General features: G+C 44.0%; 1 protein-coding gene across 1 annotated transcript in view; it reads right to left on the bottom strand.

Annotated features, from left to right (window-relative positions):
* Positions 1 to 300: 300 nt before the first annotated feature.
* hecw1b (HECT, C2 and WW domain containing E3 ubiquitin protein ligase 1b) overlaps positions 301 to 16,349 on the bottom strand; it is a gene marked incomplete at both ends in the record, with an annotated part of 35,919 nt that continues 19,870 nt past the window's right edge. Inside the window, 18 exons of the mRNA XM_084139448.1 lie at positions 301 to 412; positions 622 to 820; positions 1,200 to 1,314; positions 5,117 to 5,263; positions 5,454 to 5,583; positions 6,024 to 6,122; positions 6,467 to 6,619; positions 6,901 to 7,014; positions 7,184 to 7,298; positions 7,464 to 7,567; positions 7,664 to 7,747; positions 8,706 to 8,802; positions 8,912 to 9,017; positions 9,145 to 9,279; positions 9,489 to 9,674; positions 9,889 to 10,028; positions 10,233 to 10,357; positions 11,868 to 12,018. Of these exons, the coding sequence (XP_083995574.1) occupies positions 301 to 412; positions 622 to 820; positions 1,200 to 1,314; positions 5,117 to 5,263; positions 5,454 to 5,583; positions 6,024 to 6,122; positions 6,467 to 6,619; positions 6,901 to 7,014; positions 7,184 to 7,298; positions 7,464 to 7,567; positions 7,664 to 7,747; positions 8,706 to 8,802; positions 8,912 to 9,017; positions 9,145 to 9,279; positions 9,489 to 9,674; positions 9,889 to 10,028; positions 10,233 to 10,357; positions 11,868 to 12,018 (2,312 nt within the window). The remainder of the gene's footprint in view (positions 413 to 621; positions 821 to 1,199; positions 1,315 to 5,116; positions 5,264 to 5,453; positions 5,584 to 6,023; positions 6,123 to 6,466; positions 6,620 to 6,900; positions 7,015 to 7,183; positions 7,299 to 7,463; positions 7,568 to 7,663; positions 7,748 to 8,705; positions 8,803 to 8,911; positions 9,018 to 9,144; positions 9,280 to 9,488; positions 9,675 to 9,888; positions 10,029 to 10,232; positions 10,358 to 11,867; positions 12,019 to 16,349) is intronic.

A 16,349-nucleotide genomic window follows, 5' to 3' on the forward strand; every position in this document is an offset into this window, starting at 1 on the left:
AACTTTGTAAATCTGTTCCAAAGTATTCCCACACATAATAGAGAGATATTGTGAACATATACAAATGTAAGCAAAATTTGAAATGATTGTTTTAGTCAAATATTATATCTGTTTGGGCTTCTTGCGGTCAATTTGCAGTATACAAATTATTTGTAATTACAGTATGTTCCGGCCCCCTGACCATCTGCTCAAGGAGAAATTGTCACGTGGCTGAATCTAGTGGATGATCTTTGCCTTAGTGCAATACTTAAATGCACTATATAGGGAATAGGGTCCCATTTGGGACGATGTCTTTCTCCTTCACTCAAGGCCAAAGGTGCTGGTCTCCTCCACAGCGATAAGCAGTTTATCATAGAGCATGGTGTAGGACAGGTACGGAGGGAGATCCAGACGGTTGAAGCATGTGTGCGCCCTGGAAGATAGATATACTGTAGATCATCAGCATTAGACAACCACCTCAACTGAATAGTTTTTCGCCAAATATGTTGTATGTGAAAGTTATGCAGGGGTTTGAAGGTTAACATAATTAGGAAAGTTTGAATCCAAAGCATGTACAGACCTGTAATAGCAGAATGTAATCATACAATTATAGTCTTGGGTAGAGAGTTTACTGTATATTACCTGGGTAGAGCGGTGATCTTGCCCCACTTCTCTATACAGAAGCGTCGCAGGCCGTTGCTGCCCCGTAGCGCAGTGAAGCCCTCGTAGGGAACACTGGAGGTGCCCGTCACAAACTGCAGCAGACGCAGCCTCTGCTCATTGTTGAAGCGCTCCACAGCCCCCCAGAACCACCGGATCACTATGTGGCTGTCATGGTAGCCTGCAATGGAGAAGGCCAATGAAGAAGGCATGTTACAGACGGGGTACAGGGGTGGTAGCTGGTCCCATACCGGATGTGCAGTAGCCAACTCCTTTATTGTTGACATGCCATAGAAAAGATGGCTATAGCATATACAGTTTAGGACCAAGGGCTACAGGCTACAGGGGGGCTGGTTCAACAAGGGAATGTGGCCTGTGTCTTCACAATTAAATGTGCTCCTTATATCACATGCCTTTCACAAACACATATTATCCATAAAACACGTTGGGCTAGATTACCGTACCTACTACAGTCACCATAGTCCTAGACTAAAAGCATGTTCATTGAAGATTCTCCATTAGGTAATGTCCAGTGATGTGCTTCACTGCAGTCTGCTCACCTCCTCTATACTCTGTGTTGTTCCTCCAGTCATTGAGGTCTATCTCAGCTGTCCCAGCAATGACCAGCTCCAACTCTCTGGCATCGAACACTGACACCAGCCGTGAGTCCACCACCTGGAGAAATATTGCAGGAACATAGAACATACTGTATGTGACTCGTTTCAGGAAACTAGGCATATGTCACACGTCACTACTTCACAGGAGAGGCATTTGAACGAGAGAGAGAGAGAGAGAGAGGCTGTGTGCAGCGGTTAGCGGTCATGATATGAAGGTCTGGTCACAGACAGCTGATGTGTTGTGCACTGAAGTCCACAAGCGAAGGGAAAAGGTAAGAGGTGGAGAGCGCGTAGATAGTTGTGAGAAATAATTATATACAGTACCAGTCAAAAGTTTGGACACACCTACTCATTCCAGGTTTTATTTTTATTTTTTACATTGTAGAATAATAGTGAAGACATCAAAACTATGAAATAACACATATGGAATCATGTAGTAACCAAAAAAGTGTTAAACAAATCAAAATATATTTTATATTTGAGATTCTTCAAATAGCCACCCTTTGCCTTGATGACAGCTTTGCACACTCTTGGCATTCTCTCAACCAGCTTCACCTGGAATGCTTTTCCAACAGTCTTGAAGGAGTTCCCAAATATGCTAAGCACTTGTTGGCTGCTTTTCCTTCACTCTGCAGTCTGACTCATCCCAAACCATCTCAATTGGGTGAGGTCGGGGGATTGTGGAGGCCAGGTCATCTGATGCAGCACTCCATCACTCTCCTTCTTGGTCAAATAGCCCTTACACAGCCTGGAGGTGTGTTGGGTCATTGTCCTGTCGAACAACAAAATATAGTCCCACTAAGCCCAAACCAGATGGAATGGTGTATTGCTGCAGAATGCTGTGGTAGCCATGCTGGTTAAGTGTGCCTTGAATTCTAAATAAATCACAGACAGTGTCACCAGCAAAGCAACCCCACACCATAACACCTCCTCCTCCATGCTTTACGATGGGAACTACACATGCGGAGATCATCCGCTCACCCACACCGCGTCTCACAAAGACACGGCGGTTGGAACCAAAAATCTCCAATTTGGACTCCAGACCAAAGGATACATTTCAACTGGTCTAATGTCCATTGCTCATGTTTCTTGGCCCAAGCAGGTCTCTTCTTATTATTGGTGTCCTTTAGTAGTGGTTTCTTTGCAGCAATTCGACTATGAAGGCCTGATTCACACAGTCCCCTCTGAACAGTTGATGTTGAGATGTGTCTGTTACTTGAACTCTGTGAAGCATTTATTTGGGATGCAATTTCTGAGGCTGGTAACTCTAATGAACTTATCTGCAGCAGAGGTAACTCTGGGTCTTCTATTCCTGTGGCGGTCCTCATGAGGGCCAGTTTCATCATAGCGCTTGATGGTTTTTGTGACTGCACTTGAAGAAACTTTCAGTTCTTGAGATTTTCCGTATTGACTGACCTTCATGTCTTAAAGTAATGGACTGTCGTTTCTCTTTGCTTATTTGAGCTGTTCTTGCCATTATGGACTTGGTCTTTTACCAAATAGGGCTATCTTCTGTATACCCCCCACCTTGTCACAACACAACTGATTGGCTCAAACACATTAAGAAGGAAATCAATTCCACAAATTAACTTTTAAGAAGGCACACCTATTAATTGAAATGCATTCCAGGTGACTACCTCATGAAGCTGGTTGTTATAATGCCAAGAGTGTGCAAAGCTGTCATCAAGGCAAAGGGTGGCTATTTAAAGAATCTCAAATATAAACTATATTTTGATTTGTTTAACACTTTTTTGGTTACTACATGATTCCATATGGAAACAGAGTTTGATGGCTAAGGAGATGTAGAGAATTCTGGAGGGAGTCGAAAAGAAAACACAGAAGGCTGTTGTATAAAACAACTGTCTCCGGATTTCATCTTCAAACTAAGGGCAGAGAGGGAGAAGCGTTCATCCATGTATACGGGTAAGAGTCTAGCTAGCTACATTTTCAGATATGATATGTTTCTAATTTTGTCAGAAAGTCGTTTTCACTGCAAGTTAAAGCGTACTGTTAGCTAGCTAGCTAACGTTAGCTGGCTGGCTGGCTCGCTAGGTAACATTACGTGTATGATCTGTGTAGTAATATTATTTGTATCTCAGAAATACATTTGCATTGCTAGTTATAGCATAATGTTAGCTAGCTAGTTAACATTGAACCTAGTTGGTTAGCTTTAGCTACCTGCAGATTCATGCATGGTGGCTAGCTATGACAATCAGTATGGGTTGAGATTATTGCCACATTCAAAACAACTGGGAACTAGGAACTCAGAAATCTCTGACTTCCGACTTCAGTGCATTCAAGACAACTGGGAACTCGGGGAAAAAAAACGAGCTCCGACTGGGAAAAATCATTTTCAACGGTCATCCAACACAGAATTCCAACTAGGGAACTTGGGCCTCTTTCTAGAGCCCAGACTTTCCGAACTGAAGATCACTGACGTCATGATTTGACCTCATATTTTCCAAGTTCCCAGTTGTCTTGAAAGCATCATTAGGTTCATTGTTTAGCTAGCTAGCAAGCTACATGTCTAAACATAAGACTTTGCCAGGTGATTACATGACCCATCAAGTTAGCCAGTTGTGTCTAGGGGTGATTACGGTAATCTATCGTATTTCATGAACATGTGTACATGTCTAGACAATAGTGACCCATCCACTTAGCTAGATGTGGCTGGGGGGTGGTTATAGCATTTATTTCACATGACCCATCAATTTAGACAAGTGTGTCTGGGTAAGAATCATCTAATAATTATAAAATATTTATAAAATATTTATCTGGACACTTTCTATTTTTGATATTGCTACTATGCAAATATACAAGTAACCAATTCACTGTGCCGTTTACACCTTCTGTATCCTGTGCATGTGATAAATAAACTTTGATTTTATTTGATATAGTGTGTGTTTACCAGAGACGGTAATGTGACGAACAACATGACCTGCACCAAAGTCAGATTAGGATATAGGCCAAGGACTAGATAAAGTGTACTTTTTGCTACTACTTTCACTATAATAATAATAATATAATATGCCATTTAGCAGACGCTTTTATCCAAAGCGACTTACAGTCATGCGTGCATACTTTTTTTGGTGTATGCACTACTACTGCTATGGTTGCCCTTAGTTTGAAGATGAAATCCGGAGACAGCTGTTTTACACTTTTAGTCTTGAAATCTTTGGTTGTTTACTACACTACCTTACTCACTCTGTTTAGCACATGGCCTCAAATGTGAATCCTTAAAGATATGGGTGGGGCTAAGGCTTAAGAGGGTGTGAACGATGCTGAATGAGTTGGTAGAGCATGGCGCTTGCAACGCCAGGGTTGTGGGTTCGTTTCCCACGGGGGGCCAGTATGAAAATGTATGCACTCACTAACTGTATGTCGCTCTGGATAAGAGTGTCTGCTAAATGACTAAAATGTAAATGTAAATGAATGGGTGTAGACAAAGAAAAGCTCTCCAGTAGGTGTACAAAAACATTCAAGGCGCATTTTCTCAAAAGTGGGGTTACAAGTTTATCAACTTTCAAAGCAAACTGCAGTGTATGATATAACATTTTCTAGCTCTGAGTCTCTACTTTGATCCAATATAAAAAACACAATTTCAAATTTTGCTACATAGGATTGAATCGAGCCAGTCAGTCACATATTTAGACACATTGCTCCCATCATTAATTTGTTGATTTCATTTGATAGTCATGTTCTATTGCATTCTAAGAAACATGAAGAAATCATATTTGAAGTGCAAAGTGAAAACCCTCTTAAATCATAGCAAGGCTGGAAAAACAATAAACCAAATTGGAAATAATGGGGGGAAATCATGCCATGGCCAATGGTTGTTGCCCTGAGAGTGTTTGCTGTACCTCATAGAAGCCTCTGACCAGTGCCTCTGTCTGCTGGACCACTCCTCTCTCCACCCTCCACTTCACCATACGGTCAATGTACTCCTTCTTATTCTTCTCTGTCACATTAATGTTGGCCCCTCCAGACTTCAGCTCTCTCTCTGTTACCTGCCCACAAATAGAGTAATATCCATGTAACAATACAGACACACCTTACAATAGAAAAGTCCCCATGAAAGTGTACAGTATACTGAAAGATACACACTGTAAAAAAAAAAAAAGAACATGTTATACAGTACTTCAGCTTGCTTTGGGTGTATGTGTGTAGACACTGTACGTATTAGTACTTCACACATACCTGTCCGAAGACTTCCTCATTCACAGTGAAAGTAAGGTCCAGCACGTCAGTGATGTCATTGTCTTTCATCCACTGTAGACTCTGATGGAACTCCTCATCTAGGTACTCCAGATCACTCAGGTCAGTGGCTCTGCACAGGTAAACATATTTATTTCACACAACTGCTGTGGGGTTCACTAACTATTACTGCACAAAGCAATCCATTGTCTTAAAGTCAATCAAGGGGAGTGATTAACTCACTCACTAGCCTGAGGTACATTTGCTTTGTGTGTAAATGTAAAGAATGCTGATTCTGTCAGTTGTCGTAGCCTATCATCATCCTATCTGAAGAGACTTGTCATTAGTTCTCACTCTAGAAAGTCAATCTGGGTTAGACTGTGTTAAGCCTCAAACTACTGGCGACATTTATGCTTGATTGCACACTAATCAATTATGGATTATTTTTCTTTCTTGTGTACATGGCAGAGACATTTTTCCATACAGAATAATTGTTAAGGCCAATGCAGACAGACAGAGACACAGACAGGCGTGTGTGCGGGCAGACAGACAGACAGACAGACATACACTCACAGTCTGAGGAGAGCCTTGTAGAAGGGCCGCGTGAAGAAGGCATCCAGGAGATACTGGTGGATCAACGCCAGTCCCAAAATACGCCCACTAAACCGGAACCTGCACAAAAACACACAGAGACAGGTCTCACACACAACTACAAATTCAATGCAATGAAAGTGTTTAGGTCTCATCACATGAGACTTCCATGAAAGCCATTCATTTTCTGCCTCCAATAGGTAAACAAATAAGAACAAGCCCATGGTCATGTTCATTAGGACAATGGAAAACATTTGAAAATGCTTTGCAATGGAACACGAAAAATAGTGTTTCTTAATAGACAAGTCAAGGTAGTCCCTCCCAGTTACAGTCAGTTTTCTTCCCGTTGGTACCTAATGAACACAACCCAGGTTTCATGAGTTTGAAGGAAGTTTAAACACAGGACAAGCAGATGCCCTCCTCACCATTCCAGATGGTTCTCTACGAAGGCGGACATGGGGCTGATTTGGACGGTGTACGTGTCGTTGGCTGAGTACTCAAACAGGCCGTAGTAGGGGTTGAACAGCTCCTGAGACAGCAGGAAGAAGAACTCTCTGGACGGCCCACTGTAGTCCAGCCTGACGGCATGAGAAGAGAAGACCAGAGTTATCTGTCAGTAGCAGTCAGAAGAATGAAACAGACATGCACTATCCTCTATATCTCCCCAAAATGAGCAGTTCATTCTTTAAAAGACAAGAGGGGTTTCTTTCTTGACACATGCATTACTTTTTCAAGTAACTGAATTGAATTCCATATTTGTAAAGACATGCACTTTCATGCAATGGTTGAACTCCAAGGATCAAAGTCCCTCTTTGTTGTAATGTCTGTGTTCAGGTCAATAGAAGAAGCTTTGGCGTACCCCTCCTCTCCTATGAAGGTGATGTAAAGCTTATTCCTCTGTAGTTCCTTGCGTGAGTAGGCCATGACCTGGTTAAAGGTACCCTCCAACAGGTGGTCTCTCCGGATGATAAGCCTGGAACACAACAATCATAGGATGCTGAGCAACACAGACATGGATATACAGCATGGTGCTAATTTGCATACACATTCCTAAAGCTTCTTAGAAACAGTAGGGTTGTATAGAGCTGTAACTGTATTTGAAAAAGGTGTGAGTGATCATGTTACTGGACAGTTTTCCTTACTTGATCTTTCCTGGGCCCTGGCCATAGCCTTTAGCCTCCAGTTTCCTGTAGAAGTTGCGCAGTTTGGCCTCAAAGTCTCTCCGGTAAGGGGCAGGCGCTCTCGCTCTCGACATTCCTGTTGACAAGCACATTCAACTCCATGACATAAGACACATACACAACACCAGGATAACCATCTGTGACATGTTTTTTTTTAAACAATTCTTGTGAATTAACCAAATGTTCTTGGGTGTACATTTTCAACCCACTACAGCTCCATTTGCCATTAGTGTAAACACACCTGGAGAGCTCTGTGGTGAAGACCCAGGTGAACAACGAGGAGAGAAGCTGAAGCCAGGATGGAAGGAGGGTGGAACATATGACATGATTTCCTCTTCAAACAAGCTGCAGGGAGATCCAAAAAGTAACAAACGTGAAGATAATTACAATACTACAACACAAAACATTTATTCACGGGTAATATGAACAGTTGCATCCTACCTCAATAGTATCACCAGGTCTGCATCACATGCCAGTTTCTCCAGTCTTTGGGTTCCCTCTGTTCTGATGTAGTGGATCTTTTCCCTGCAATGCCACATACACTATAATCTGGACTAGACTGGGTATGTGTGTTTTATCAAACCTGACATAGAATAGAATAACTTTATAACCCTTTATACTGTGTAACTATTCCTATAATTACAGTGTAACAAGTACTCATTATTACACTGTACTTAGGGTTACTTCAGGGTTAAGGTTAGGGTTGTGGTTGAGGCTGAGGTTAGGGTTGAACATGAAGCTAGGGTTAGGGTTAGGGTTGAACCGGGATGTGGACATGAAGCTAGGGTTAGGGTTATGGTTGAGGGTTAGGGTTGAACCGGGATGTGGACATGAAGATAGGGTTCGGGTTGTGGTTGAGGCTCGGGTTAGGGTTGAACCAGGATCTGGACATGAAGCTAGGGCTAGGGTTAGGTTTGAGGCTCGGGTTAGGGTTGAACCAGGATGTGGACATGAAGATAGGGTTCGGGTTGTGGTTGAGGCTCGGGTTAGGGTTGAACCAGGATCTGGACATGAAGCTAGGGTTAGGGTTAGGTTTGAGGCTCGGGTTAGGGTTGAACCAGGATGTGGACATGAAGATAGGGTTCGGGTTGTGGTTGAGGCTCGGGTTAGGGTTGAACCAGGATCTGGACATGAAGCTAGGGTTAGGGTTAGGTTTGAGGCTCGGGTTAGGGTTGAACCAGGATGTGGACATGAAGCTAGGGTTAGGATTGTGGTTGAGGCTCGGGATAGGGTTGAACCAGGATGTGTACATAAAGCTAGGGTTAGGGGTGAGGTTAGGGTTACTGCTATAAGTAAGGTGTAATAATAAGTAATTACAAGACTTGTTACACTGTAATTACATGAGTAGTTCCCAAAGGGAAGTTCAGTTATGGAAGTACTTAAGGAACCAATACAGCAGTGAGTGAGAAATATTCACATTCTCTGAATCTACAAGGTCCTCATTTGAAAAATAAATCAAATTCATCCCCCAGTGTTTATCTACCTCAGGGAATGGTTCCTGGACAGGGCTGGCTGGCGCTCCGTTAGAATTTCTAATATTCCAGGCTGACGCAGGAAGACCACTATCTTCTCATTATAAGCTGTGAGTGGAAGGAAGACATTGAATTCAGAAGACAGTTAGACTTACAACAGAAACGATATGGTAAATGTGATTTATGACTGTGTTCTTTGTGTGTGTACAGTACTCACCTTGTGGTACTGGGTCTGGAGGATGCTGTCTCCGTATTGCTGCCACCACACTGTTCCCTGGCCGTGACAACAAGGCCACACCTCGACTACGGGAGACCTCAGAGGCCTGAAAAATTACATATGAAAAAAGGAAAATTATTTCCATAATTCTAATACATGATTGGCCCCAATTAAACAGTTACAACACTTAAAAACAAGGAAATGTCTTCTGTGTGCTGTTTGACTCTCCTGACCTCTCCTGCGCTGTAGCTGCGTAGTCTCTGCAGGTGCTGCCTGTGGGTCAGGTGGTTGGACAGGCAACCGTTCTGCAGCGGGATTCTGGGGTCGATGAACGTGGTCGCTCGGCTGTTGTGGTCCACAAAGAAGTTCTGGACCAAAGAGAAGATGTTACAGGTAAAAACTTACCAAAGTTAGAAACACAAATCTAAACACTGCTAGATCTGAAGGCAAATACCAAATCAAAAGAATAATTAGAATACTTATTCAACCCACCCCACCCCCCCATTTTTCCCACAGCCCTTATGTGAATAGGTGGGTGAGTTAGCTGTGGATGAACTAAGGATCTTTGTCTCTGTACCTTGCCCTGAGGGTCAGTCTTGATCTCCCAGCCCCGGGGCAGTTCCAGCTGGGCGTCAGCGAAGCGGTTGAGGAAGGTGACCAGGTCTCTGTTGTGCTGGTACCTCTCAAGGTTACGAGCATCTCGACGAATCTTCAGGATCATGTGCTTCAGGCACGTGCTGCTGGTGAACATGCGATAGGCCCCCTGAGAAGAGAAGAAGACCACTGCATGACCATGGAAACACCATACGCAACCAATCTGAACCAAAATGGAAGAATATTCAGCATCTGTTACTAAAGACTACAATATGTTACTGAGCATTGGAATTGCTGTTCAAAGGGAAATTATGCTTATTTGTCAGATGAGCCATGCTGACTGTGTATAGTTATAATTGTCCACTGGGGAGACAGGTACTCACATAGTTGGCGTGGAGGACAGTGAAGAACTCTGGGTGTGTGATGAACTTCACCGCTGGGCTCTGTAGCAGAGCTGTGATCTTCTGACTGTTGACTGGAGACGAGGAGGAGGAGGAGGAGGAGGAGCTGTCTCTTCTCAGCTCTACACACAGACACCAGGAGAAAACAAAGGAAAATTAACTGAATGGTGACTGTCGTGTACAATGTTGCATGTAGTACTTTGAAAAGTCTCTCACTAAACAGGCTCTGTGTATACCCATGAGTTTTACAAAGCAAGACTACACTTAAATAGCACTTCAGCTTATTGCATTCTGTAATTGTGACATTGTGGTGTGGTCCCACTTACCATTAGCCATTGGAGGAGAGTCTGTCTCACTGCTGTTGTTATTGAGGCTTGTTCTCGCACTCCTGCTTCTGCTTCCTTCATCCTCACTCCTGTCTGTGTCCATGGTCCTCTGTATACTCTGGTACCTGACAAACACACCAGCACACATTTACTAAACATCCTTAAGTCAGAGCAGCAGTGCCTGCATATAGACCATTCCTTTAAGTGTGCAAGACACTAGTGATTATGACTTATCATATACTATCTCTTATCTGAGTACGTTTACATGCACAGTAATAATTCGATTTTAAACTGATTATGGCAGTAGGCAGAATATGCAATAGTCATGTAAACACCTTACTCTGCTTATCTTAATAGGCATAAGGTCAACACCGAAGTAAGCATACGCTGATAAAAAAATAACATGGTTGCTGTGGTAGAACGTTTATTTTGATTGGCGATTTTCTGCATTTATCAGATTTTCTGCATTTATCAGAGTGCCATCAGGTAGCCTGATTTCAGATGTGTCCATGTAAACAGAATTATTAGGGAAATCTTGCAAAGCATGTAAACGTTTTAATCGAACTATTATATTAATCTGACTATCCACAATAATCGCATTATTGTGTGCATGTAACCATACTCATTGAGTTTATGCAGTCAAATCCAGCTTGAAAGGTCATAATTTGTCTGCCAGTGATATTTAGTGCAGATTCTTAATTGCCCGTAAAGGGATAAAATACAATTGTATTGCACTGAATATTGACTTTTCATATTGAATTCAATGTTAATTCATCCAGAGAAGAGAGAGGGGCAGAACCCAAGCTAATACTCACAAAGCCCCAGAGAGAGAGGAATTGAATTTGAGACCATTGATCAATGGATTATACTACCATATTAGTCTTCTACACGTGAGGTCTGACAAAGAAAAATATATCTGACACAGCCCGACACTGTCCACTGCTCATGCTTCCAGTTGGACACGCTTCTCATTCCAGACACACACAGGGAATTCCACCAGCGCAGCAAGGGCAGGCCCTGTCCTCTCCTCCAATAAGCATTTAAATGAATTTCTCCTCCCTCGCTTTCTGGGTCTCCAATCCCGTTAAGAGATTTCATGCACTGCAGTTGTAAAATAACACTTATGCAATAACACTTATTCACAGCCTGTTCTGCACATTTCTCATTTGATTATTACTGTCGAGACTTAGTTATTTTTTCTCCATTCAGAATATCCCAGGCATTTGATGGAGAGTTCTTCTAGTAATGGCTCTAATATAAGCATAAAAATCACACCTTACATAGCAAGCAGCCACAGCACAGACCAAATGTTCAGCACAAATATTTTGGTATCAAAGAGATTCAATAATTTGATCTTAATACAAAACTCCCCAATACTCATAAAGAACAGAACCATTTCTATGAAAATCATTAAAAAAACAAAAAAGCTTTACGTTCTTCCTACAACCACCAAATGGCCCTATATAGTGTATGTTTTCAGTTGTGCTTTTTGAACATACAATGAAGAAACAATCCCAAAAGTATCGTAATGACTACAAAACAAGTGTGTTATACCTTGTAGTGACTACAACATGACTACAGAAACGGTGTCTCCCTAGCTCTCTCCTCTTTCTTACCCTCTACCCCTTCACTCACCTTCTATTGAGCTGTTCCATCTGCTGAACGGATCCAGACCTCCTCATGCCGTCGGGCGTGGCTGCTACAGTGGGTCTCTGCCACGTGGTGGTCCTGTTGATGTGATCCACATAGAACACACGACCATGGCTGTCCACACGCGCCTCCCAGTCTACACACACACACACACACACACACACACACACACACACACACACACACACACACACACACACACACATACACACACACATGAGCAAACAAGAAAATGCACATCCAGAGGCGGCGCTCCTAGTGGCCAGTGATTTTAATGCAAGTAAGCTGAAATCTGTCTTACCTCATTTTTACCAGCATGTCACCTAGAGGTGAAAAACTGTAGATCACCTTTACTCCACACATAGAAACGGATACAAAGCTCTCCCTCGCCCTCCATTTGGCAAATCTGAAATCTGACCATAACTCTATCCTCCTGATTCCTGCTTACAAAAACTCAAACAGGAAGTACCAGTGATGTGCTCAATACAGAAGTGGTCCAATGAAGCGGATGCTAAGCTACAGGACTGTTTCGCTAGCACAGACGGGAATATGTTCTGGGATTTGTCCAATAACATTGAGGAGTTTACCACATCAGTCACCGGCTTCATTAATAAGTGCGTCGACAACATCGTCCCCACAGTGACCATATGTACATATCCCAACCAGAACCCATGGATTACAGGCAACATCCGCACTGAGCTAAAGGCTCGAGCTGCCGCATTCAAGGAGCGGGACACTAATCCAGATGCTTATAAGAAATCCCGCTACGATCTCCAACAAGCCATCAAACCATCAAATGTCAATACAGAACTAAGATCGAATCCTACTACGATGGCTCTGACGCTCGTTAGATGTGGCAGGGCGTGCAAACTATCACTGATTACAAAGGGAAACCCCGCCACGAGCTGCCCAGTGACGCAAGCCTACCAGACGAGCTAAATTCCTTCTATAACCACAGTGATTATTATTTGACCCTGCTGGTCATCTATGAACGTTTGAACATCTTGAAAAACGATCTAGCCTTAATGACCATGTACTCTTATAATCTCCACCCGGCACAGCCAGAAGAGGACTGGCCAACCCTCAGAGCCTGGTTCCTCTCTAGGTTTCTTCCTAGGTTCCTGCCTTTCTAGGTAGTTGTTCCTAGCCACCGTGCTTCTACATCTGCATTGCTTGCTCTTTGGGGTTTTAGGCTGGGTTTCTGTATAAGCACTTTGTGACGTGCTGATGTAAAAAGGGCTTTATAAATACATTTGATTGATATGCTCGCTTCGAGGCAAGCAACACTGAACCATGCATGAGAGCACCAGCTGTTCTGGACAACTGTGTGCTCTCGCTCTCCATAGCCGTAGCAGGGCAATTTGTGACTTGTTTTGGTAATCAGTGGCTGTATTGGAGGGGGAGTTGTTTCATCTCTTTTCTGAGTGTATATAATCAGCTTCTCAGGCTCCACCTCAGTGTGCTTCATTCTATAGCTAGAGGACTCCTGATATCTCCAGGAATGGTAAGTATAATTTATATTGTCTTTATCTGTTGTGGTCTAGAACTGTATTTTTGCTAGCTAGGGCCATCTACTTTAAGTGCTGCCTGTCTTCCCAGTGGCCTTCTTGGTGTGTGAACTGCTGACTGCTCATCATTTGTAGATAGTTGTTGACACATCAACCAGGATCAAAGGGCAGGGAGGGCAATTTGTAAATTGTTTTGGTAATCAGTGGCTATATTGGACGGGGAGTCGTTTCAGCTCTTCTAGGCAATCAGCAATTAGTACAGGGAGGAGTGCTCTCCACCTCTGCTAGGCAATTAGCAATTAGTTCTTCAGTCTCCCCTGGTTTCTCAGCGGCAGCTGTAAGTGGCGGTCGTGTCAGTGGCGGTTTTGTCGCAAAACTAAAACCGTAGCCGAAACAAAGATGGTTTGCCGAGTTGTTCCGCAGAGTTATTCAAGGAAGGCTCTCCCACTCTCTCACTTGAGTATCTTACCTAGTTATTTACAGATTATCCCTTTTTGCTCTTTTGTAGCTTTGTCAACTATGTGTGTGTTTTCTATACCTGTTCACACCTCTCCCTGTAGGCTTTACAGACGCTCCCCACCCCTTGGCTGCAACCCTTCTAATTTAGTGTACCCTGCATGCACAACCCATGTGGAATTCCGGGTCTCTGGCAGCATTTGGAACTACTGATCTGCGGTCAAGAATGCAAAGTTCATCTCAGCCTATGCTGCCCTTCAGTCCCTTGACTTTTTTACCCTGACGGAGACATTGATCACCCCAGAGAACACTGCTACACCAGCTGCTCTTTCTTCATCTGACTATGTTTTCTCTCATAGTCCGAGAGTATCTGGTCATCGTGGTGGTCGCACAGGTCTCCTCATTTCTCCTAAGTGGAGATTTTCTATTTTCTCCCTCTCTCACCTGTCCATCTCCTCATTTGAATTCCATGCTGTCACTGTCACTTGTCCACTCAAGCTTAACATTATTGTCATCTATCGCCCACCAGGTGCCCTTGGAGAGTTCCCCCGCCTCTTTTGACCTTACCCTTTCCAAATCCTCTACAACTCACAAAGCAGGCAATACGCTTGACCTAATCTTTACTAGAGGCTGTTCGCCTACTAATCTCAATGCAACCCCCATCCAGGTCTCTGATCACTACTTTGTTTCCTTTTCTGTCTCCCTTTCCTCCAACCCTAACCACTCAGCACCTATCCAGATGGTCATGTGCCGTCACAATCTTCGCTCTCTCTCCCACTACTCTCTCCTCTCCTATTAAAAATCCTTCTCACTCCTGTCTCCTGATTCCGCCTCTTCGACCCTACTCTCCTCCGTTTCCGTATCCTATGACATGCACTATCCCCTTTCCTCCCTTTCGGCTGGACCTCCCCTCCTGCTCTGTGGCTGAGTGACTCTTTTCGAGCTTACAGAACAGGGCTGAGGGCAGCTGAGTGAAAATGGAGGAAAACTAAACTTCCAGGACCTATCATCCTTTCACTCCCTCCTCTCTACCTTCTCTTCCTCTGTATCTGCTGCTAAAGCCACTTTCTACCACTCAAAATGTCAAGCTTCTGCCTCTAACCCTAGGAAAACTATTTTCCACCTTCTCCTCCCTCCTTAATTATCCACCCCCCCCCCCCCCCCCCTCCTCCCTCTCTGCGGACGACTTTGTCAACCACTTTGAAAAAAAGGTTGACGACATCCGCTACTCATTCACTCAGCCTATTGAGTCCACTGGTCTCACTCACACAGAACTACCCTACGCCTTGACCTCTTTCTCCCCTCTCTCTCCAGATGACATCCTGTGACTAGTAAGGTCTGGCCGACCAGACAACCTGCCCGCTTGACCCCATCCCCTCCTCACCTCTCCAGACCATCTCTGGAGACCTTCTCCCATTCCTTACTTCCCTCATCAACTCATCCCTGACCACTGGCTGCGTCCCCTCTGACTTCAAAATGGCCCGAGTTGCTCCCCTCCTCATGAAACCAACACTTAACTCATCTGACTATAGACCTGTATCCCTTCTTTATTTTCTTTCCAAAACACTTGAGCATGCTGTCTCTGATCAACTTTCTCGTTATCTCTCTCAGAACGATCTTCTTGACCCTAACCAGTCAGGCTTCAAGACGGGTCACTCAACCGAGACGGCTCTTCTCTATGTTACGGAGGCTCTCCACACCCCCTAGCTCTGACTCTACTGATAGCTACGTTATTGAGGAAAAATGTACTTTCTATGCCTGTGATATGTGGTTGTCCCACCTAGCTATCTTAAGACGAATGCATTAACTGTAAGTCGCTCTGGATAAGAGTGTCTGCTAAATGACTAAAATGTCAATGTAAACACGGGGCCCCTTTAGAGGTGCCTGCTTAGTCCCCTCCTGTACTCCCTGTTCACCCACGACTAAGTGGCCGTGCACGACTCCAACACCATCATTAAGTTTGCTGACGACATGACGGTGGTTGGCCTGCTCACCTATAGGGAGGAGGTCAGTGACCTGGCAGTGTGGTGTCAGGACAACAACCTCTCCCTCAACGTCAGCAAAACCAAGGAGCTGATCGTGTACTACAGGAAACGTAGGGCCGAGCACGCCCACATCCACATCGACGGGGCTGTAGTGGAGCGGATAGAGAGCTTCAAGTTCCTTCGTGTCCACATCACTAAGGAATTATCATGGTCCACACACACCAATGCAGTCGTGAAGAAGTCACGACAACACCTCTTCCCCCTCAGGAGGCATAAAAGATTTGACATGGGCCCTCAGATCCTCAAAAGGTTATACAGCTGCACCACTGACAGCATCTTAACTGGCTGTATCACCACTTGGTATGGCAATTCCTTGGTATCCGACTGCAAGGCGCTAGAGAGGGTAGTGCGTACGACCCAGTACATCACTGGGGCCGAGCTCCCTGCCATCTAGGACCTCTATATCAGGCGCTGTCAGAGGAAGACCCTAAAAATTGTCAAAGACTCCAGCCACCCAA

The sequence above is a fragment of the Coregonus lavaretus genome (genome assembly GCF_964263955.1).
Source record: "Coregonus lavaretus genome assembly, chromosome: 23".
Classification (NCBI taxonomy): Eukaryota; Metazoa; Chordata; class Actinopteri; order Salmoniformes; family Salmonidae; genus Coregonus; species Coregonus lavaretus.